The following is a 22262-nucleotide window of genomic DNA, read 5'->3' on the forward strand; positions in this document are numbered from 1 at the left end:
GGCAGAGGGAGCCGCTCCATGCATCAAGTGCCTTTGCACATGGCTGCACACACACAATTGCACTCCCAAGCATTAAGGAGGAACTGAACTCCTGCACAGAAGCTGCCTGCAGAACCGTGGGCCTGGACTTCAACACCTGCACCTTTGCCTTCCGCAAACTACACTGGGTGCTACACTTTCGATATGATTTTATTAAAATAACACAACACCCACTGTATCAACGCTCATGCTTCAAAGAATGGTTTTTGCTGGTGGTGGTTTTGTTTGTTCGCTTACTTGTTCGCGGTTTGATTGTTTGTTTTTCTCCTCCCTACCACTTCAGGGACCCTCTCACAGCAGGCTCACCCTGCCACTCCTGTCACCCGACCCACGGGCGGCGCACAGCCCAGAGCCGTGCCCCAGCGCGGCGCTTCGCTTCGTTTCCCCCATCCCGAGATGAGCAGCCGTGCCCCGAGCTTTCCTTACCTTGTGCCGGAACTCGCGGGCGACCCGGCGCTCCATGCTGCGCTGCTACGCGGGGTGCGGACGCTGCGCGGAGCGGCTGCGCCTTCGAGGCCGCGCCCCGGCGGGGTGGGAGGTGCGCCCGCCGCCGCCTCCAGCAGCCCCGGCTGTCGGTACCGGCCGCTGGAATCGGGTACCTGAGTGCGAACCGACGGGACGGCTGCTTAAGGGCAAATCGAAAGAAAGAAAAAAGGAGATAAGAGAAAAAAGTCACCCCTTTCTGCAGGCTGTTCCCTCAGCTCGCACCGACCTGTTGGCTGCGGGATGAACTTACAGCCTGCTCTCACGCAGCAGGAGCTGACGCCCAGCCTTCTCTGGTCCTGGTAGGCAGGTGTGCCTCTAGCTCTGCTTTATACACAAACTGCAAGATATAAAATGGATAGCATGCGAACACCCGGTGGAAGGCGAATTTGTTTCAGTGAATTATTCTACTGAAATATATCTAATATATATTTAGGTAAACTGTGTGATTGTGTTGTACCGTAGTTGGGTGTTCAAGTCTGACTTCATTGCCAACAGGCTTTCCTATGAAAGTAAACACCACTGCTTACATCGGTAGCATGAAGTGCCTACAATGAGTGACTGGATAGGAATCAAGCTCAAAGCACCTGAAAGGGAAGCTCTTTCACACTAATCTCTTGTAGGTCATTTTGTCCTGGGCTCCTGCTCCTCCTACCTTCCCTGATCTAGTACCTGATAATAAAGACTTCTACAATGAAGGCTAGCAGAAGTGCAGGGGAGCAGCTGCCCCATGTCCTTGAGCCTCACAGCAGAATGAGTTTTACCTCCCTAGCTCCATAGGGAATGTTAAGCACTGGAAGCTTCCCTGACTGCGGGAACCTGTCGGGATGTATAGAAAGGCATGATAAAAGTAATTAAAAAATCCAAGCAGCCAAATACAAACCATATAACAAATATATTATTTGTGTTAAGTGACACCAGCTCCCTTGGAAATTGCTCCTGCCCCTTTTTGCTGTGTAGGCACATTTCAGTGGTAGGTCCGCTGCCTGCTTTGCACATAGGTGTCAGGAAAAAGAAGGAGGAATGCACTGCCAACCTGTGTACAAACACAGAGAGCTTTCAGAAAACAAACTTCTCTTAGTAGCACAACAAATAGACAAATCACTTGTCTTCTGCCTACGGTAAGCTGCAATACCACACCATGCTGAAAAGTTGTTCTAACGGAGCATTTTACACATTGTGAAATAATTTCATCCCTGCATAAGTAAAATAAAATTGTTTTGTATTTGCCAACAGCAGGAAGGAGATGCACAACTTTAAAGGACATTCCTTACTTTGTACGCGTCCTTCAGTTTTACATTGAACTCTATGTCAGTGATGTCTGTCAATCACTACGAGAGGACTTCACAGAAATGGATCTTTTGTCAGCTGAAGATTATGTGTACTTGAAAGAAATTGACTTTTTAACCCTAATTTTCAGCTGATGAAAGAATAATTTCTGTAAAATCCCTGCTTCAAACAGTGAGCTTAATAATCAGAAAATTTGTGAGATGATTCTGAATCATTCATTACTTCAAATAGGCCAGATTAAAAGATGGTATAATTTTGACTGCTTATTAGTTTTGGTAATGAAATCTTTCATGTTGGGAAATCAAATTATGCCTAAATCAGCTTTAAGCTCATTCCAGTTATTATTATTACATGTGGCATTAAGGAAAGATGAATAAAATGGTCAAGCCCATTTGCAAAGCAAAGAAATGCATTAAAATGTTTGTTGTGCAAACATTTTTTTGCAATGTTTTTTGCACTTTTGTTGCACAAACATACTTTTGATGAACTCTCTCCACTTCCATTAACATGGTCAGGAACAGAGAAAGCACACCAAAGCCAAGTGTGTGGTGTGCCCAGAGGAGCAGGGCTCTGCGCCGTGGGCAGAAAACAAGTGCAAAACTCTGTTTGAGGTTATTTAGAAAAGGATCTTTTCTGTCTCCTCTTTTCATCTCTCATACACATTCTTCCTCTAACTTTTACAGGAGAGAACAGAATCCTCGGTGAAAACATCGCTGGTTTTCCATCATTTCATTAGAAATGAAAAACACTTGTTGCAGCAAGAAATACAATCCTCAGGGACAAATTACAAAGGCAGAAAAGAGACCTTTTTAATGACTTTCTGTTAACAGACTTCCCGAAGCAGGCAGAAAAGGCCCCTTTTCATTCGAGGCAGTTTCTCACCCGGTGTGGGCAGCTTCTAAAGCTGCTGTTACAGGATATGTGCACCTGCAAAATGACTGGGGGAAAGGCAGCAGCAGATGGGAGAGGGAAAAGCACAGAAAATAATAATAATAAAAAAAAGGCAACAGAGAGAAAGAGGGAAAAGGGGGGAAAAAAAGAGGTTAGGGAAGGTAGAAAGAGCAGAAAAGAAAAGAAAAAAAGCTCTAAATTCAAGACTGAGTGTGCAGCTGTGAGAAGCTACAGAAATAATCAGTACACATCAGCTGCATGCCGCATTCTGCACCAGCACGACTGTTGTTGTTAACAGAGTTCTGTCGGTCGCTCCAGCAAGCAGCCTCGAGCCTTCAGCTCACGAGGCACTGGTAACCCCTGTGCCAGCAGCCGGTGCCGGGAGCCGTGCGTAGCCAGCAGCAGTAGGGCAAGACCCAGCAGCACGGGTGCTATAGCATAGAGCTCAGATACGCAACCCATCGCTGCGCAGGAAATGCGGGCAGTGGAGGCGCTGCGCGTGCCCCTCACCTGTAGCAGATACAGGGCTGCACGATGAGGGGTGGTGGCTTAGGAAAGGGCCGGGGCGGAGGGCGGGAGGCCACTTATACCCCCCGGCCGCTGCGCCTGGGAGGGCGGAGTGAGCTTAAGTAGCGGTCGGTGTGAGGGGCTGTTGCTTCTCAGGACATCACTACCCATCTGTATGGAGGCTAGGCTGCTCCTCGGGGCGCTGCTGTGCGCCGGGCTGCCGCCGGGTGAGCTTCTAACTCGAGTTAGCATGGTGTAGCGTGGTCTGACTGCTGTTAACCTGGTGCTTTTGTTTTGCAGCTTGGTCTCCGCGAGGTGCCAGTGCGAAGACTCCCGCTGGTGATGACTTCCCCATCCACAGGTAAGAGCAGCCGGGGTGGAGCGGGGCTCCTGCGAGTTGGGCTGCCCGAACCGACCAAACCCTGCCGTGTTCTGCCAGCAGCCCAAGCAGCGCCGCGGGACCTTGGAGAGAGGACGGCCTCGGTGCAGCCATGCAGGTAGGGAGAGTGGGAGAGAGTGGGGGGTCTGCGCTCAGCCCTTTGGACCATGGGGTGGTGTCTTATGAAGCGTGAATGGGGCAGCAGTGGGTCCTTCGTGACACGAGGTGATGCCTCGTCCTGCCTGTCTGGTGGAGGTATGAGGCGGGGCTGCTGTGGGGTCACGGTTTTAGGCACGGGTAACACCAGGTGCTTGGGGACTGAGGCTCCCCCCAGGGGGTCACTGTACAGAAATAAGCTTCATTTCCTTCTGTGGTGGCTTCCGGGGCTTTTAATACTTCTTCTGTAAGAAATATGTGCAGGAGAAATGGGAAAAAAATACATACGTTTCTTTTCTTAATCAGGAATATGAGGTAGAACAAACCATTTTTACATGTTCTTCCTTTTAATAAGCTGTCTTAAAAGAAAGAGGTACAGCAATGCTAAGGTTGTTCTTACACTCTCTGCAGGGTTTATGTTCACAGAGACATAGCTCTTAATGTCAGTTTTCAGTCAGATGTGTCAATAGATATCTAGGGCATGGAAAGCACTTGCTGTTTTACAAATGCTTTATAGAAACCTTCACAGGACTGAGAAAACCAAATAAACATGATAGACGTGATTGCATCCTTAGCTAAAGCCCCATAGATGCTGCTGTTGGTGTTCCTGGTGGGATTTGGGCATGTTTATTGCTATTTCTATCGCTTTGTGCACAATAAGAGGTAGATATGTTATCCTATTTTACTGAGTAACATGTTTATTATTGAATTTACTTTGATGAAATCTGTACTTTATTTCAGTGGCATAGTAGTTACTTATATAACCATTGTAATGATGCAGCTGCAGTTCTTCAATCTTCAAAATTCCATGGTGGAATAGATGAAGACTTGAAATAGAAATGGCTGTAGTGTTTGTTTTACTGTAGTAAATAAGCTATATAAATGAAAGTAAATGCATTTATAATAAGGGAGAAACTTATGATGACAAGTTTTAGGCTTCTGAGGATAGAAATGTCCACATTGATTTGAGAAACATGTTAGTTGCCTTGGATGCAGGCTATGGTAGAACAAAGGTAGGTTATTGTGAAGATAAGGGATGTGTTTTTAACATAGTCATGCTAATTATTCTAAGCTGTAGCTAATTGTTATTACATGATAGTCTAGAGGCAGTTAAGAGTTGATGGGGAGGATAGGAGTATAGGATAGGGTACACAAGAAAGTATGTAGATGTGAGTTTTGGGTATTTTAGTTAACAGGCTGAAAATCTATTTGCTCTCTTTGTGCCTATTTTGCCTATCCTGTGCCTACTGATAGTAGCTTACTGGAGTCATTGGAGTGATGATACATTTTAATATGCAGTAATGGTTTTTTGGTAAATTTTCAGTAAATTAAATATGAAGAGTGAGGTTTATAAAATTGGTAAATTCGTGGAGAGATTGGGAAGAGTTTTTGCCACTCTTGGCTTTAGCAGCTTAAATAGCTTTCTTCTTCCTTAAAGGAGTCTGGAATGACAGTTCATAATGCTTCAGCTACTGCAGTATCGTTGCCTCAGAACAGAAGACTTCACAGTATGAAATGTGGACCATCCAGTAAGTTGAACTTTTTTTTCATGGAAATAACTTCGTTTGTCCCTGATATTCTGCACAATTTAATTATTGCTATGAAGGAAAAAAGTTGAATAATACAAACTTGTTAATAATAATAATTAACATATAAGTTGGTGCTACAAAATTATGCTGAGAAATTTATTACTGCTGTGATTGTAATGCAGAATTTAGTTCACTGTGTTTGTTGCTAAGTGCATTTTTTTAATGGCACAAATGAATTTTGTGTTCTGCTTCAGAGAAAGCGGCTGAAAGGGTTAAGAGTCATGGTCCTACTTGAATAGAACTATTGCAGAAAGATCATGAGACCAATCACTTCAGAGTAGGCCTAGTACTAAAGCAGAGAAGAAATCTAGAGTGGAGAATGAAAGTGTTTCAAGCTAACGCATCATGTCTGAGCTTTTAAAAGAGGATGTAGTTATGACAAATAATTGTTTCATTGCCCTCTGTAAATGCTATAGAATGAACCTCCTAGAATCATAAAAAGGTTTTGGTTGGCAGGGAGCTGTAGGACCATCTATCCAAATCCCTGCTAAAGGCCACTCAGCATGGTCTTGAATGCCTCCAGGGAGGGGTTGTTCACAACTTCTTTGGGCAACCTGTTCCAGCATCTCATCACCCTCACAGTAAAGAATTTCTTCCTAATATCTAGTCTAAATCTATCCTCCTCCATTTTAAAGTCATTTCCCCTTGTGCTGTCATTACTAATTGCCCTTATAAAAAGTCCCTCCACAGCTTTCCTTCGGGTACTGGTAGGACTGTTTTCTTTCTCTATAATGCATTTCGACTGGTCAAACATTTCATTTTATGATGAAATCTATTTTTTATGATGAAATTTCTATTTTTGATGTCCTTGCTTTAGCAATATAAAGTTGTTGGAGACATGCTTTAAAAAAAATCACTATCTATATTTGCAGGTGGAATATTTTTCTCCTCTTTGTAGCAAGTTCAATATCTAGACTCAGAAGTGTCCTTCTAAAATCCCAGTGAACCCCCTGTGGGAAATAGAATCCATTGTTGCCTGTTTGTGATAGGCACATATGAAAAACAAAGCAAAACAAAGCAAAAGAAAACCCTATTTTCTGAAAGAGTTTAGATAAAATTTTCTAAACACTTGAAGTTTTTTTTCAACCCTCTCTATCTGGAGGGAGATGCAAGTTACTGTTGTTCTGTCCATAGGTTTCACTTTGCACCAATCTGGGGATATATAAAATACTCAAACCCTTTTATTATTTTTTAAGCCAGAAAAGGAAGCTATCAACTTGTTTCTCCTAGTTTAGAGCTGTCTCTCTAGATGTGTTGGAGATGCTTTTCAAAACTGACTATCACAGACATATTTCACACTGACTGTTGCAGTCGTTCATTGTTACAGTAGTATTTTTCTTCCTACAAATGTCTGCATAGATGAAACCAAACATGTTTGATATGAACTCTTATATTATGTGTGCAGTAAGTGTCTTCACTATTGTGTTCTATTACTCAAGTATATGCAGTTTAGGAAGTAATATGGTGTCTTAAGTCAATGGAACAACAACAGCAAAAGTTATAGGTAAGTATCAAGAGGTGAATTGTTGGCTTAGTTTCTTGTCACTGGGGAATACAGGTTTTGGTTTTAGATATTAATCACAATAATTGATTGCAGTTAATCACAAATCACAATTGACAGCAGTTAACTGTCCATAGCTCTTTAAGCTACAGCTACCTTCTGCACATCTGTTTTTAATTCTATGTTATGAACTAAGAAACTCAACTGAACAAAACACACATAGGCAGGTGCACACACACCTCAAAATGTACAAACAAAACCAACCAAAAAACCAACCAAAAAAAAAAAACAACTGGTCAGCATGTTAAGAACTTGAAGTGACCAAAACAAATTATTTCTGGAAGTAACTTCCAGACTATTGCTGAAAATTCCTAACAAGTTAAATACTTTAAACACTTCTGTGTTGAAATGCTGAAGGAGGCCACGTTGGAGATTTATGTAGATTCTGCTAGATGCTTACAGTGTATGTGTCGTGATGGTGGATAGCAGAAAATCTGCAGTTAACTAGAAAGCTGTGAGTGAAGTGTTAAAAAATAACATCTCATTCATCTCAGGAAAAAGTTTTGCATCCTGAAGTAATGAGGTCTTTGTCCTCGTGTAAAGGTTGCATTGCAGCCTGCTGAAGACTGTTTCAGTAGACTTGTGCCATTACTAACAGATTCTTTGGAAGACTATTATTATGCTGAAGGTTAAAAGATAATGCAAATAGTAGTTGTGTTAGTTCTCCCATAGTTAAAGTGATATCTGAAAGCACTCTTGGGAAAGTATGCGGTGGAAATTATGCTCTTAATAAAAGCAAACTTTTGAGAATATTAACAGTTAATATTCTATATATTCTATATAGTCTAATATTCTAAGCATTCTTCCTACTCTTATGAAATGAAAGTAGCCAGGTTGATGCTTCTTGCAAAGCCTGATTTCAAAATGCCATGGTTTTCTTTCATTTTACTTTTCCATTTCAGAATAAAATTTGCTGCTTTTGAAGTAAAGAATCTTTTTAGTGCTTTGATAATTTTCAGGTCGATTGTCTACATTTGCTTGAAACTTTTTAATAGCTTAGATGAAACTTGAAACTCTTGAATGTTTGCTTTTACATTGTTTAAACTTTTGAGTGTCTCCTTGGCTTATTATTTTAACTTTTTTGTGAGATTAAGATAATGGCTTCCTTTGCATTCAGCTCTTTGTGGTGCAGGAGGACTGCTGTCCTTTAATGCCTGTATCCTGCTTTCTTCTGATGGACTTCATATCAAATGAGTTTGTACTTTTTTCTTCTGCTAAGTATGTGAGCAAATTTGAACAAACTTTGGGTGAGGGAACCAAAACTTGTACTTGGCTAACAACAGAATAGGTTCATACCTTAGATGCTATGTAGTTTGTTATGCCTTATTGCCATACTGATTCTCTAACTGAACACAAAATGTTGTGATATTCTGAAGTACTTTTATTTTGACAAAGATGCAAGATTTCTTTGACCAGTTGCCATACAAAATCAGCAAGATTTATAGTCAGAGCCCAGGTGTTGAACACTTGAGAAGCCAGCCAGAGTTGGATGGGATTACAGTGTATTTCAAAATGGATTTTATAACATCCTTTTGTCAAGTCTGCATGATGTTGTTCAAGCATCTCTATTCAGAACAAAAACAGTCACCTCTGACTCTTGGACACTGATTGTCAGGAAACCTTTACAACAAATTGCAAACAGACTGGGTTATGGTGTCTAAAGAGCTGTAGTGGTCTTATTTAACATACTAGTCCATACCGGGTTGAATGCAGCCTCTTCAGTAGTTAAGAGATGTGTAGACTTAATGAGAGAATAAGAGGAGCAGAGAACTCAGACCTTCTCTGTAAGATGGTTCTAAATCTTCACCTTCTTTAATAAAGGAGTTTCTGACACTTGGCTTTGTGATGATGATGATGGTTATGTTATCAGGGTGACCTGCAGAGTGTAAGGGTAGAGTGCATATATTTCTTTCGTGACAGAGATCTATGTTAACCCTTTGTTATGGGATGTTTATTCTTGGTAGCTGAGGAATTTTTTCAATGTTAATTGAACAGAAATAGATGTTCTGAGTTCCTGATTAAAGGAGCCTACTGTTGTAGTAAGATCATTGAATGTAATTGGAATTAACTCTATATTCTTCTGATTACCTAATGAAAAATTACTTTGGCTTTGCACACAAATTTTCCATGCTGTGGAAAGATGCCCTGCAGTAATGTAAAAAGGGATATGAGCAGACACAACAGCTCAGTTTATTGTGTTTTCTTAGAATCACATTTGTGGAAATAAAAGAGGACTTCGTAAAGAAGAAAACACTCTTCAAACTGAATTAACTGACTTCTAACTGGGAGTTGATTTCTTTCTAAAAGGAAGCAAGCAGCTTGTTTCCCAGCTACTGACTATGAGCTTGCTGCTGACAGATCAGCTGACTATGTCCACAACTGAAATAAATGCAGCTTCAGGCAGGTTACCTGAGCTATGCTTAAAGGGGAATCGTTCAACCTGAAACATCAAAAGGGAGCAACTTTGTCTACAGCAAAGAGGAACATGACTTGCAGTCTAATTGCAGATTATTGTAGCTTGACAGGCAAGAGGGTATAGTCTTAGAGAAGCCAAGAACAGAGACCTGAGCTCTGATTACACAGGTCTCACAACACTCAAGATGAAAGAGCTATTCTGCCCTTCTTGACAAGAGGGATAAGGTTATTGTATTAGTGACAAGATTGATCACTGTGAGGATGTAAATGAGGTGGCTCAGTAGGGACCTTTCTACATGGTGCTTGCATTAGTGCAGGAACTTGCTCAAGCTGGCCAGGCAGGGGAAGCATTCCAGCTCAACAGTTTCTGCAAATAAAAATTGCCATAGGAAACACCAACAGTGTACTGACAAACTTGCACAAGCTAATTTAGGAGATTAGAATGAAGCTGGAGTTTATAATGTTTTGTTAAAATGTTGGATGTTCTTGTCAAAAATACTGTTTCTGATCCTTGTTAGAAGTTTGGTTATTTTCACAGGATACTATCTTTCAAATTTAGTGAGTTCAAATCTTTTAAGTATGGCTTCCTGGTTCCTTTAATGTTCTCTAATGCAGGTAAAGCAAACTAAATATTTGCTCTTAAAATACGTTGATTAGAAAATTTCTATTGATAATACATCAACAAAATGAGATTCTAGAAAGGAAAGAAAAGTTGCATTGGTCTTACTGGAGTGAGGAATTCAGCATCTGTTCAGCAGCAGTAGGTTGTCAGTGTTCAACTCTTGCCCTGTTTGGATGCATTTGTTAGCTTTATGGAATTAAACAATTAGTTTATGGAAAAACATTCCAACCATTCTATAAAACAGTTTAGAATCTACTTTTGATATTTAGATTTTCCATGCATGTTTAATGAATGTCAGCATTGAGAATAAAACCTGAAGATGGTGTGGCCCATGAAATCATAAAACAGTGCATTTTGTTTAAATAAATTGCAGTTTGTATAGATTTTTCAGAAATCAGCTTTGCCTGTGTTGACAAAGCCTCAAACCATATTTAATTACTATTTCTCAAAAGCTTACAGGGTAATCTAGGTGCACTAGGGCTTCTGTGTTCCCCACTGATGTTAACATATTTCATACGTCAGGGTTTTACCAAAGTGGAAGAAAAGGTCCTTTTCTTTATTTATTTAGAATTTATTCTGCTTTTCAGAACAGCACTTATGCAATACATGTTTTATTTTTCAAGAAAAATGTATTTTTAGAGGCAAGGGAAATAAAAAGGATTAAACTGCCTTCTCTTCCTGAAATAATTTCTTCTGAACTTGCGTGCTTAGTTTCTATCTTTAAAGATATCAGTATATTTATCAGTATATTCTTACATGACAAATAATGCTTTCTCTAAACAACAGAACTTACTAGATTTTTTTTTTTTTTTGGAAAGTAGGCAATTATTAACATACAAATGCTTTCCCAAGTAGACTTAAATTTTAGAAGGTCAAATGTTAGAAAAATAAGTGATTATATTGTAAGATTGAGAATAGCATTTGATTGTAATGTCTAAACTTGGTAGCAAGAAGCTTAGAACTTATGGCATGGAAGGAGAGCAGACAGTTGAAAGATGTATAGCTGGGATCTCAAGATCTATATGTCTGTGACAGAGCTGGCAGAGCTTACACATCCAGTATTATTTGTAGCATTCTTTTAAAGAAGGATATGGGCACTGAGCTGTTTTGTGTTATGATAACTGTTCACTTCATTTATTCAGTATATGAATGGACAGAAAGTATGTCAGAATGTCAGAACCCACAGCCATTTTGATTTGTCCTTCTGAATGAGTAATACGTTCATAGCATCTGGTTGTATTTCTTAAGATGGAGTTTTTTTTCAGCATGTTTCCTGCTTGTGGGATCCTGTGGCATTCTCTTGGCCTCATGCAGAATTTAAATGCCAAGACATCGTCTGTCATTTGTGGAGGTAAAGATCAGTAACAGAACTGGGTCGTAAGAATGAAGACTGTAATTTATTCTTGATGTGCCTTGTTTTTCAACTCAGGTTCATTTGCGTGTTTTAATGGAGGTGAATGTGTCTACAGGGAACTCTGCAACTGCAGTCGATTTAATGCATCTGGACCAAGATGTCAGACAGGTGTGTTGGGAGGAAACAGAATGGATTTCTGTGTAATTGCATGTGGGTTCCCACAGATGCAAAAATTACTTCTGCCTGAAGTTTCCTTCATCTTCTGGTATTTTTCCTTTCCTCTCCCTTCTGTGGTACTGTATTGCTCTATGTTACATTTCAATACAGATTAAATCTAAACGACAGCAGTACTTTTCAAGTGACTCTCCTTTTATTAGTGTACAACACAGGTGCTGAAAGGGATCATATATGCAGAACGTGGGGTCAATATCACTTTGAAACTTTCGATGGACTCTATTACTATTTTTCTGGGAAATCCACATATGCACTTGTGAGACAAACTGAATTAGATGAGCAGAGTTTTTCTATACAGGTAGGGATTGCGCTTCTATATTCCCTTTTACTGTTTTTTGAACATGCTGATGCAGTAATTTTAGTAGATTAAAAATAACTTGAGATGGTAGTATAGAGGGATCTAGAATGCACATGTAATTCTAACATAATATATGCTACTAGCTAATCTTGCAAAAATTATAGAGATCTGTAAGAAAACAGTTGTCTGTACTTTCTAAACCAACTGCTGCTGTGTAAAGACTGCTAATTGTACTCAGATTTTTGGGAAGAGTGGAATTCTTTTCACATGCTGAAGGTGAGATTGTGAGTTTTAGTTGTGTATCATATGCACTGTGAAGAATTCAATTATAGTCTTAACTTTGACAATAGCAATTTTGTTTTACAGGTGAATAATGATCCTGAATGCCTTTCTTCTCCATACTCTTGCAAACGGTCTGTTAGTTTATTCTTTTCCGGAGATGAACAAATAAAAATGAGCAGTGAAGTCACCTATAAAGGATTTGGGTAATGGTACTCACCTTTCTGAGGCTGTAACAATAGTTGTAATTCCATGATACAGTTTTAATAAGATATAAACAAGATTACTTATAGCTTAAAGAAAAGAAATAAATTCATACCACAGCTGTAACCAGCCCTCCTCAGCTAGAGGAGTAGTACAGATAGAGTAGTATCTGAGGGTGGAGGTATCTAACTAAACAGTAGTAATGTCAGGAGTCATTATATCAAGTAACTAGTTGTGGTATTCCTTATTTAAGGTGTGTTGTTTTGTTTTTTTTTTTTAATCCTGTCTTGCTTCACAGACTTCAGTTGCCTTCTGTTATTGGAAACTTACACATCCAGAAACTAGCTGGATATTTTCTAGTCAGGCACCAGCATGCCTTTACTCTGGCTTGGGATGGTATATCTGCAGTGTATATCAAAATGGCACCAGAGTACCTGGGCAAAACACATGGACTGTGTGGGAACAATAATGCTGTCCTGCAGGATGATCTTGAAACTAGTTATGGTGAGTATTCAAAATAATTTCAGTGGTGTAATACATTTTTTTTTTTTTTTCCAGGTAACTGTTACTTTGTTTAGTTTTCAATTGCAATGCTAATTGAATTTAAATGCACCATTTTTTTTAAATGAAAAATGTTGTATGGAAGCACTTCTTGATGATACTGTCAACGAACAGGACTGAATTCAGTATGAATGGGAGCCTGGAGGGTTATGAGCTTTTCAAAAGCATAGCTAGAATCTGGAGTACTCCACTACTTCCAGTGGTATTTGCACTTCAGATTCCTGGGACCTAAAAAATGCAATTGTACCTTTAAATGTTCACTGCGCTCTAAGCAGTTTTACATAGGAACCTATGGAAGCCTGAGCTATTACTATTGGAATTGAATAGATAATTTTATTTAGCAAATAATGAAGATTGCCAATTCCCATTTGATACAAAACTTCATTTAAACTAATACTTTCAGAAGTGACCAGTGATTCTCAGAGTCCCAGTCCTTTAGATGCCAACTTCAGATACCTGAAGAGTCTTGGCTTTCAATAAATTCTAAATAAAGACCTCTATGAACTAAAAAGAACAAGGGGGAAAACAAACAAACAAACAAAAACAGGCCCACTTAAAAAATATTTCAGTCTAGGCAATCAAAACTTCTGGAAATTGTTGCTTTGGGCTCTTTAACTCTTCACTTCTCTTCTTTAAAAGTAGGACATTTCTTTAGAATACAATTTCAAAGATCAAAGTACAATGTATATAGTAGGTTTCCTTTTGCTGTTAAGGCATGTCATTCAATTTTGTAAAGCATCAGCCCATTAAACAGTTAGCTCTCTAAATCAAAATGCTTTTAAGTTAATTCCGAGATCAATAGCTCGTTGTGCTCGTTGCCATCAAACATTTCCCTACCCTCTCAACTTCCTCATGGTATCTCAGTTGCATAAAGCTGCAATTGTAGCACAAGTAGATGCACTGCATACTACTTTTATCTGAATATCTTGAGGAGCATTAGTAATACAGATAAGGCATGATATGCATTTATGGATAATTTGAGCAGTAATCAATGTCATCATATCTCTTTGGATTATACCATTCTTACCTAGTTGAAAGCTGGCATTGGACGTATCTACTCATGAAAAGGCATACTTGTAGATGTTTACATAGATAATGTAGATAATTATATTGTACCCTTGCAGTGACTCAGGAATGCCTTATTATTCTTGAGTTTTTAGGCTATCTGTTTAGAAGCATTTTAGATCTATGCATATTATCACAGATTTCTTTCCTGCTTTCATTCAAAGATGGCAGTAGGCACAGTCCTACTCCCCTAATGTCCTTCCTTGTTAGATCACCTGTTGAGTTAGGCTCTTTCTGCCCTTCTAAAACTTTTTCTCTATATTCCCTTTTAAAGGGCTTTCTGTGTCTTATAAGGACCAGTATGTTTTCAGACTTAGACCTGATTCATCTTGTTGTAGGTAGTTGTATGGTAACTATTGAGTCATGGCCTGAACCACTGATTGAGCACTTGGGGAAAGGACCCAGGCAGCCCTGGGAGTGCAGGTGAAGGCAATTCAGCTGTGTGACTAGGAGGGGTAGAGCCTGGCTCCACCTGTCCTAGACCCACTTATAAGCTGACTGCCACTAGGGGAGGATCTCTTTCAGGAGATCCTTCCCTGGTGGAACTTTTGCCTGCAAACCTGGAATCTTCTGATATGGGTAAGCAATCTTCTTCCTTTGTACTTTTCTGTAGCGTCAGTCCTCCCATCTTATTTTTCTGTCCAATTGCTACAGTAATATTTGCTTGTCTCTTGTTAACATGGTAGTATGTTTGTTCAGATGTTTTTTTAGTATAGCAGCATTGTCAAATCACTCTATTGACTGTGTGTCTTGTTTAGGAAAACTGACAGATGATATAACAGAGTTTGTGGAGAGTTGGCAGGAAAATCCTCCGCAAGGACAACCCACATGGGATAATTCTTTTCTCAATGAGCCACCTTGCCTGACTCAAAGCCATGAATCTTTACAGGTTTGGATCCTCATGAAAGGATTATTACCATAGTCTATATTTCTTACAAGAATTTGACTAAATATTCTCAACTCTCCTTTGGAGAGGTGGATTAAGAAGGCTGCTGTAACAGCATGTAGTTTATTCCTTTCTTTCACTATGCTGATCTTCTGTGTAAGTTTGTAATTTAATATTTGTTCTTCTGGGGATATTATGCTGTCTGGTTAGCAGCCAAATTGAATTTTGGCTTAAATTAGTGAGAAGTTGTGAACTAGAAGCTTGTTCCAGAGCTGATTCCCATTACTTCCTTTAAGAAGGATAAGAAGGAGGCATATGAAAATAGAGTGAGAGCATGTTTTATTTACTAGTATTAAAAAAAACCCAACAAATTCTGTCACTTTGGTTCACCACATCAAAATATTACTTACAAATGAGAACTATTTTGAAGTTATAGCCCTGAAATGAAGTACTTTGAAACTAATGGTGATGTGAGGCATCTTATTTCTGTTAGCTTATATTTTTTAATTTGAATAAAATGAAGACTCTTGCATTTTGTCTAGGCTTAGTTGCAATACTATCTATCCTTTTCTGGTAAATGATATTTTATTAGCATTATTATGACCTTGTATAAAGTTTCAATATTATCAATACTCTGACATGTGGAACACTATGTTGCTAGCCGTAGCTTCTAGTTGATGAATGGACAGGGATTCCTGGTCAGCCCGAGAGAGGTCTGTTCTGTTTTTGCTTAGTATGTTATTCTGCTTAGGTTTACTTTTTAAAACTTTCACAACTCTAATTTCAGAGAGCATATGCTCTGTGTAATATTCTACTACATCCTCCATTTGAACAATGTCACGAATATGTGAGCCCTCTTCCTTTTATGGCAAGCTGTACCAGTGATCTTTGCATGTAAGTGAATGTTTTTGAGAGAATATTGAAAATTATGAAAAACATTGTCCTTTATTGTGAGAGTGAATTCTAACTAACTGGTAACAACAGTAATGTGGCTCTTTTCTGCATACTGATTATCTGAAATTCTTTTAAGAAGTTAAAATGTGTTGCTTTTCTCACTCCTAGTTGTACTGTCAGATTTCTATGGAATTGTTTGTTTGGTGTAAGGATTGCAAGACCCAGTTATTAGTTTATTAGTAATAATAAACATAATTTATTAATTTACCTTTCCTTGAGTATGGCATTTATTTTCATGCTGACTATATGACATCATTAGTATTTTGAATCCTAATGAAAGGTAATTTTGAATAGATTAAATGGGCATTCCTAAGCAGTAAACATTAATTGAACCAAAACTTGAAATTAATTACCTGCATGCTCACAAACTATTTGAGTTTATGCTATCATTTAAAAATATCATTTCAAAGCAGCTTTGACTGTTTGAAAAGCAGGGCAGAAAACTATTTCCATTTCTTGCACCATGACAACACTCTGGTGGAAATCTTATGCCTTCTTCTGAGTGTTCTGTTGGATACTGTTTCTCTTCTAAAAACCAAGACCCCTATTCACATCTCTCTTTATTGCTGTATTGCTGGCTTCAATGGATTTAATGTCAGGTTTCCAATATATCGATCTTCTGTCTTCAAGCATAGTAGAATGACATATCCATTTAAGACTTTTAGCCTCTTCAGTAAACACATTAAAGCTATATTAATGTAAACTCAAACTGTTCTAGTAGGCAGTGTAGGAGCAGTCATGAGATTGAAAGAAAGACAAAAATAATATGACAATTTTTGTTTGTTGTAAGGTCAGCAGTTGATAATGCAACTTGGTGTCGAGCATTAACTGAATATGCCAGAGCATGTGCCCAAGCAGGGAAACCTCTTCATGGATGGAGGAGGCACTTTCAGCCATGTGGTATGCAGACATCTCAGTACTTGGAAATACTGCACAGTAGTTGATTGCTCTTCACAATTTACTTTCTTTCCTCCTATTATGAACAAATATAGTTATCAGTGAAAGCATAACTATGGACTCCAATGCTGTGTACAAGTTGGGAATTTTTTTGATATGTGTAATCTGTGGTGAGTATATTAAGTATAAGCTTAGTCCTTAAAGAGTCCCTGATAATCAGTAAGATTGAAAAGTTTTTCTCATGGGGCTACTCTTTCAAATATTGACCAAGACTTCATAGATTTCTGATATGTAAAATAAATCATGACTGTTAAAAATCAATTTGAATTACACTTGAAGTCTTCATGTTAGAAATCACAAGAAGTAAATTTGAAAGAGATCGTCTTAATTTGTCCGTCTGGAAAACAAGACCAACATTGTTTTATCATTCATGAAAGAAACATTTCCAATGTGCTTCCAGCAATGTTGGTTAATGAATAGTCTATTGCTTGCCATGCTGATCTCACAGCTTTGCTGTAAGAAATGTCCTACCTGTCCTGTGATTTAAGAGTTATTGTTTCTTGATGCACCTGCAATAGACGGACTGTGGATATATGAATATTCTGTTTGCATGTTAGAAAGTCATTGTATTGTTGGTACAGATAACATATATTCAGTTGACTTACCAAAGAGTAAATACCTGAAATCGGTGTGTGCATCTGTTCATGTCATGGGCCAGTAGCCCAAGAGCTGTTTGTTTCTCTGTCTTTTCTGTTTTGTAGTGATTACCTGTCTTGAACCACTGACCTACAATGAGTGCATCAACTGTTGCCCTGCTTCATGTCATTTGCAATCACAGTGTATTGACAGTGAACTTCCTTGCATTGATGGATGCTATTGTCCAGATGGTAATAGTTTTGCTACTCAGATATATATATTAGCTAGTGCTACTTTATTTTCTGATTTCATTCCCCCAGGTTTACATGACCTGTAAAGCATTCATAATAATTCTTTATAAACACCGTGCAAATAGGGTGTGGATAACTTACTGTGTTTATCTCATTTGGTGGCAGGAGGCTTCTCCTCAATCTAGCAAGTAGGAGTATTTTCAGCACAGATCCAAATTCCAGGTGTAGAGTTCTGTAGTTGAGTAAAAAATGTGCTTTGCTCTGGTGATTATTTTATGTGTAGTGGAGCCAGCCTCCCAATTCTTGTGGTTGCTGCTTGGTTTCATTTTATTTTTTCCTCACAAAGGATGTCTGCAGTTTCAGGTGTTTATGAGAGCATGAGTAGAAATCATTCATGAGGCTAGAAACAAGTTTTATACTGAGACATTTACTGTTGTGTGGTTCTGGCAAGCAAGGTATTTGGTAATTCAGCCTATAGCAAAACTCTGCACTTGATATTTTTATGTCTAGTTTTCATCTTCTTACTGACTTCTTATGTAATTCTATCTGATCATTATAGAGAAAATGATATGCCATAGATCCTTGAACGCTGTCTGCTCTAAGTGTGATCATCTTTGTCACATGCTTCATCTTATATGGGCTAGTAATCTCTTTTAGTTTCTGGATCTCTAATAGTTGAATAATTGAAAAACAAAACAGCTCTTCCCTCTACACCTTCCCCCCCTCCAAAAACAACAACAACAACAACAACAACAACAACCCTGCTGTAGTAAAATAAGGACCAAACAGTGCCTTAAAACAGAGTCAAAGATTTATTCAGCTGTCAAAAAAAGTCAAGTATACCAAATAAAGCAGCATGGGTTTTCTTTCCACATTATTGAGCACTAGTGATTCACACTACTAATACATCTCAAGCAATTTAGGAATAGAATATAAAATGACTTCAAAATAGCCCACAACTTTATATCCTACAACTTTATATTCAATGGAATATGACCATTTGTTGCTCCCAGTTGTCTGTTGATATTTATAAATATTTCAATCTTTCTTCCTTTTTCTTCTTCTAGGCTTAATTTATGAAAATGAATTGTGTGTCAAGCCTATGGACTGTCCTTGCGATTACCATGGCAGTTCTTTTGAAATAGGCTCTGTGGTTTATGAGGAATGTAATAATTGGTTAGTACTCTTTCTTTTAAAACTGTAGACTTAATGCTTCCATTGTTATGAGAGGGAGGGAGAGATGGCACTTAAGGCCTATTGGACAAAATTGACAAATCACTACATTTTCTACATACAAAACTGTTGTTCCCTAGACAACTGGTTGCTATTAACAGACATATAAAAGAAACTATAGATCTGTTAATGGAGAAGAAGAGCAAATCATGGATATTGCAGAGAGTAAGGGAATATTTAGATTTTTTTTCCCTTGAACTCTGAAAGCGATCTGGAATTAAAAATTTTAGTAGGAAAATTACTTTTCTTTCTTCTGTTGTTGCTCCTGGAATCCAGGAAAAACAACTGAGAATAGCCATTTACTTTTCATATTGAGATTTTATTTTGTAACCTTTTTGCCTTTATTTCAGCACTTGCATTGGAGGAAAATGGATTTGTACCAACCTTACATGTCCAGGTATGTTTTTTTTTTTTTTTTTTAAAAAAAAAAAGTCTTGGTTACTTAACCTTTTTCAGTGACTATGAATTTTTGAGATAAAATATTGATGCTCATTTTAAATTTTCCCCCAGTGTATTTTCTATACAGTTGGGTTTTTTGTTTGTATCTGCTTATTAACATATTCACACACAGATTAAATTAATAAGTGCTCTAAATAGCAGACGTGCCTTTCAACTTAGCTCAGTACTGCATCTGCCCTTAGGTCACTATAGTGTCTCTGATAGATGATACTACCTGGTTGTTCTTGGCTTTCAACTGAAGTTTCCTCTGCGGTCTCCAATTGATAGACTTACAGATATGTTTCATGGAAGTGTTTCCAAGTGCAAGAGTACTATTTCATTGCTTTTTGGTTTTTTTTTGTTTTTGTTTTTTCTCATGGTATTCATGCCTAGTGATGTTGTAGCTAGGCATTAGACAAAAGCCTGTTAATTGTTTTCCAAGTTGCTTGTCAAATGAGGAGTGCAACTCTCATTTCACCCATAAACAACAAAGCTACAGAGCTTAGTTAAAAGGATTTTGCATGTTAGAGGATACTCATAGCCTCATGGTTTATACAGCTATTAATAGAATCAAGCACTGATCTAAGAGTTGTGAAACAGTGTTTCTGGAAATTGGTTTTTAGAGCCACACATCACACTCAGAAGGCAAGGAGTGTACATTATTGTCTCATTGCAGTGGTGGGACTGCTTCAATATTTTGGCCTGGCATCAGATACAAGCTTTTTTTCTTTTTCTTTTTTTTTTTTTTTTTTTTTTTTTTAATAAGGCTAGGGTTCAGTTCCTCACTGTTTTCCTAGTTCCTGTTTATAATGTAAGCACAATTTTATAAACTATAGCATATATCAGGAATAACTCTTCATAATACATAATACTTTGTCTACATACTTAATTCCATTATTGTATTTCTCAGCTGAATGTTCAGTTTCGGGAGACATTCATTTTATGACATTTGATGGACGTGAATACACTTTTCAAGCCACTTGCCAATACATTCTAGCAAAAAGTCGTACATCTGGAGAGTTTACAGTATCCTTGCAAAATGCTCCCTGTGGACAGGTAAGGCTTAGAAATTCCTCGTTACGTTTGTATCTTGAAGGGAAAATATATATTAAGGAAGAAACAATGTCAAAGCCATTGAATAAAATTATTAGCAACAGTTGTCCTCACTGATGAAATAAATGGGAGCAAAAGCATTCAACTAATAGGAAGGATGGTGCCAGTGTTTTCATCTGGTGTTCACTGAAGTCATTCAATAGTGCGCTGTGGTTTTTGTGGCAAATCTTGGATGACTTGTTTTCTTTCAGCTTTCTGGGTCTTTGTGGCTTTGCAATGAGCACAAAACTATCTTACTGCTTATTACTACTAGAAAGAAGAACGAGTCTGTCTTTTTTTGTTGTTGTTTTTTCTTTTTGCATTTAGAATATAGACTTCTCATTTGGCTTTGTTCTTGCAGCTTGAAATTCACTTTATGTTGATGTAGGAAATTTTGGGTAGCTTTTGAACAACTCTCTTGGCTTTAGGTATAGATATGTGTCTGTGTTGCTGTTGAAAGTTTGTAGTCTGTACAGCCAAACACCCATGTGCGTATGTATAGCTGATGCTGTGGATGCTACTTCATTGGAGTTCTGATACTAAATACAGAAGTAAAAAATGTATTTCATTTGCTTTACACTGAAGACCTCATCTCTTGTTCTGTGTGTAGATTACTGAACGTGTATTATACTGTTGTACTTGTGAGGTATAGAACACTAAGATTTTCATTGGAATTGCATGTTGATAGTATGCTTTTTCTCGAGTTGCAACAAGGTATAGTACTTTATTCAGTGCATTTCAAGTCATGTTGCAGTCATGAAGCTTCTCTGCAACTTATATTGTTTATACACTTGACATTGCCTTGGGAAGACAAATGGTCACGCCACATTTTCTGAAGTCATATTTCAGTGAAATCTATTTGTTCTAGTGCAACAAAAGCTACCTGAGTCACAGAGAAGACCTTTAAGTAGAAGGAAGTCATATGAAACTGTCACTGAAAGTTCACCACAATAGAAATTTTATAGTATTCAATGGAATAAAATAGAGTAGGTAGAATTATAGTTTAAAAAAAAAAAAAAAAAAGTAATAGAATTAAATGGTTATCTGGACACAGATACAGGATGGGAGATGAGTGACTAGAGAACAACTTTGCAGAAAGGGATCTGACAGTCAAGAGTGCTGACTGCATTGTAGGGTGTGTTGAACACAGTTTGTAGACAACAGATCACAAGAGGTGATTCATGTGCAGTATTTAGTGCTGATGCTACTTTGCCTTGAATATTGTGTGCAGTTCTGGGCTTCACAATATAAAAAGGATGTTAAAGTCCATGAAGCTTGTGACAGTCTCTTGTATGTTTAAGTTGTCCTGTAGTACACTGTTACCAAAACTGGCAGAAACTTGCTTTTTGGTTTAGTAGTTCTAATGTTTTTGTTGGGGGAGGTGAGAGACAAATTAACTATCTGTAACACTCCTGACACTGCAAATGCCTTGTATATTCTTTGCCCTGGGTGAGGAATTGTGCTTAAGGCATTCAAGTGGCTGGAGGTGGGGAAAAAAAGACTTTGGCTTTTACTACATGTTGGCTTCCTATTTCACTTTGCTGTTAAAAAACTAACCTGATCAGTCCCTAGTAAGAATAAACTTCTACAAAGCTTTGAATGGAGTATTCTGAACATAACAGCCAGGTAGTTGAGCCAAGGCTTGGGTGATTTTTTCCAGAGTTAAATGCTGCTAAATCAGTTATTGGTAGGAAAATAGTGAGAGAATATTAAGATCAGTTTGTGTGTACTGTAATTCAAAAGCCTGGGGTTTCAGTGCAGCTGTTTGGGTGCCTAACTATCAAAAGAATACCACTTGGCAGAAGGACTGCTTTACAGTTCTGTAGGCACCAGACAGACTCTTCAGCGGGGTCTGTGGTGGTAGAACAACAGGAAAAGGTTTCAAGCTCCAAGAGGTTAGATTTAGCTTGGATTTAAGGAAAAAGTCTTATGCGGTGAGGATGAGGTA

At 38.3% G+C, this 22262-nt stretch overlaps 2 protein-coding genes across 6 annotated transcripts in view; one reads left to right on the plus strand and one right to left on the minus strand.

The window, feature by feature from the left end:
• LOC122157616 (harmonin-like) overlaps positions 1 to 548 on the minus strand; it is a 44636-nt gene extending 44088 nt beyond the window's left edge. For 4 of the 5 annotated variants that reach the window (XM_042813475.1, XM_042813474.1, XM_042813478.1 and 1 more), the window contains exon 1: positions 466 to 548. In XM_042813475.1, coding sequence (XP_042669409.1) covers positions 466 to 501 — 36 coding nt within the window. In that variant the 5' untranslated portion in view covers positions 502 to 548. The remainder of the gene's footprint in view (positions 1 to 465) is intronic. The other variant, XM_042813476.1, reaches the window with a different exon arrangement.
• A 2837-nt stretch (positions 549 to 3385) lies between these two features.
• Positions 3386 to 22262, plus strand: part of OTOG (otogelin) — a 92913-nt gene continuing 74036 nt past the window's right edge. The window contains exons 1-15 of the mRNA XM_042814279.1: positions 3386 to 3437; positions 3511 to 3571; positions 3653 to 3707; positions 5184 to 5274; positions 11362 to 11454; positions 11664 to 11818; positions 12185 to 12303; positions 12600 to 12805; positions 14686 to 14816; positions 15601 to 15707; positions 16558 to 16667; positions 17426 to 17551; positions 18619 to 18727; positions 19135 to 19181; positions 20133 to 20278. Of these exons, the coding sequence (XP_042670213.1) occupies positions 3386 to 3437; positions 3511 to 3571; positions 3653 to 3707; positions 5184 to 5274; positions 11362 to 11454; positions 11664 to 11818; positions 12185 to 12303; positions 12600 to 12805; positions 14686 to 14816; positions 15601 to 15707; positions 16558 to 16667; positions 17426 to 17551; positions 18619 to 18727; positions 19135 to 19181; positions 20133 to 20278 (1608 nt within the window). The remainder of the gene's footprint in view (positions 3438 to 3510; positions 3572 to 3652; positions 3708 to 5183; positions 5275 to 11361; positions 11455 to 11663; positions 11819 to 12184; positions 12304 to 12599; positions 12806 to 14685; positions 14817 to 15600; positions 15708 to 16557; positions 16668 to 17425; positions 17552 to 18618; positions 18728 to 19134; positions 19182 to 20132; positions 20279 to 22262) is intronic.

This window comes from Centrocercus urophasianus, unplaced genomic scaffold (genome assembly GCF_019232065.1).
Source record: "Centrocercus urophasianus isolate 14NV4802_14NV808 unplaced genomic scaffold, USGS_Curo_1.0 seq_14, whole genome shotgun sequence".
In the NCBI taxonomy this organism is placed as follows: domain Eukaryota; kingdom Metazoa; phylum Chordata; class Aves; order Galliformes; family Phasianidae; genus Centrocercus; species Centrocercus urophasianus.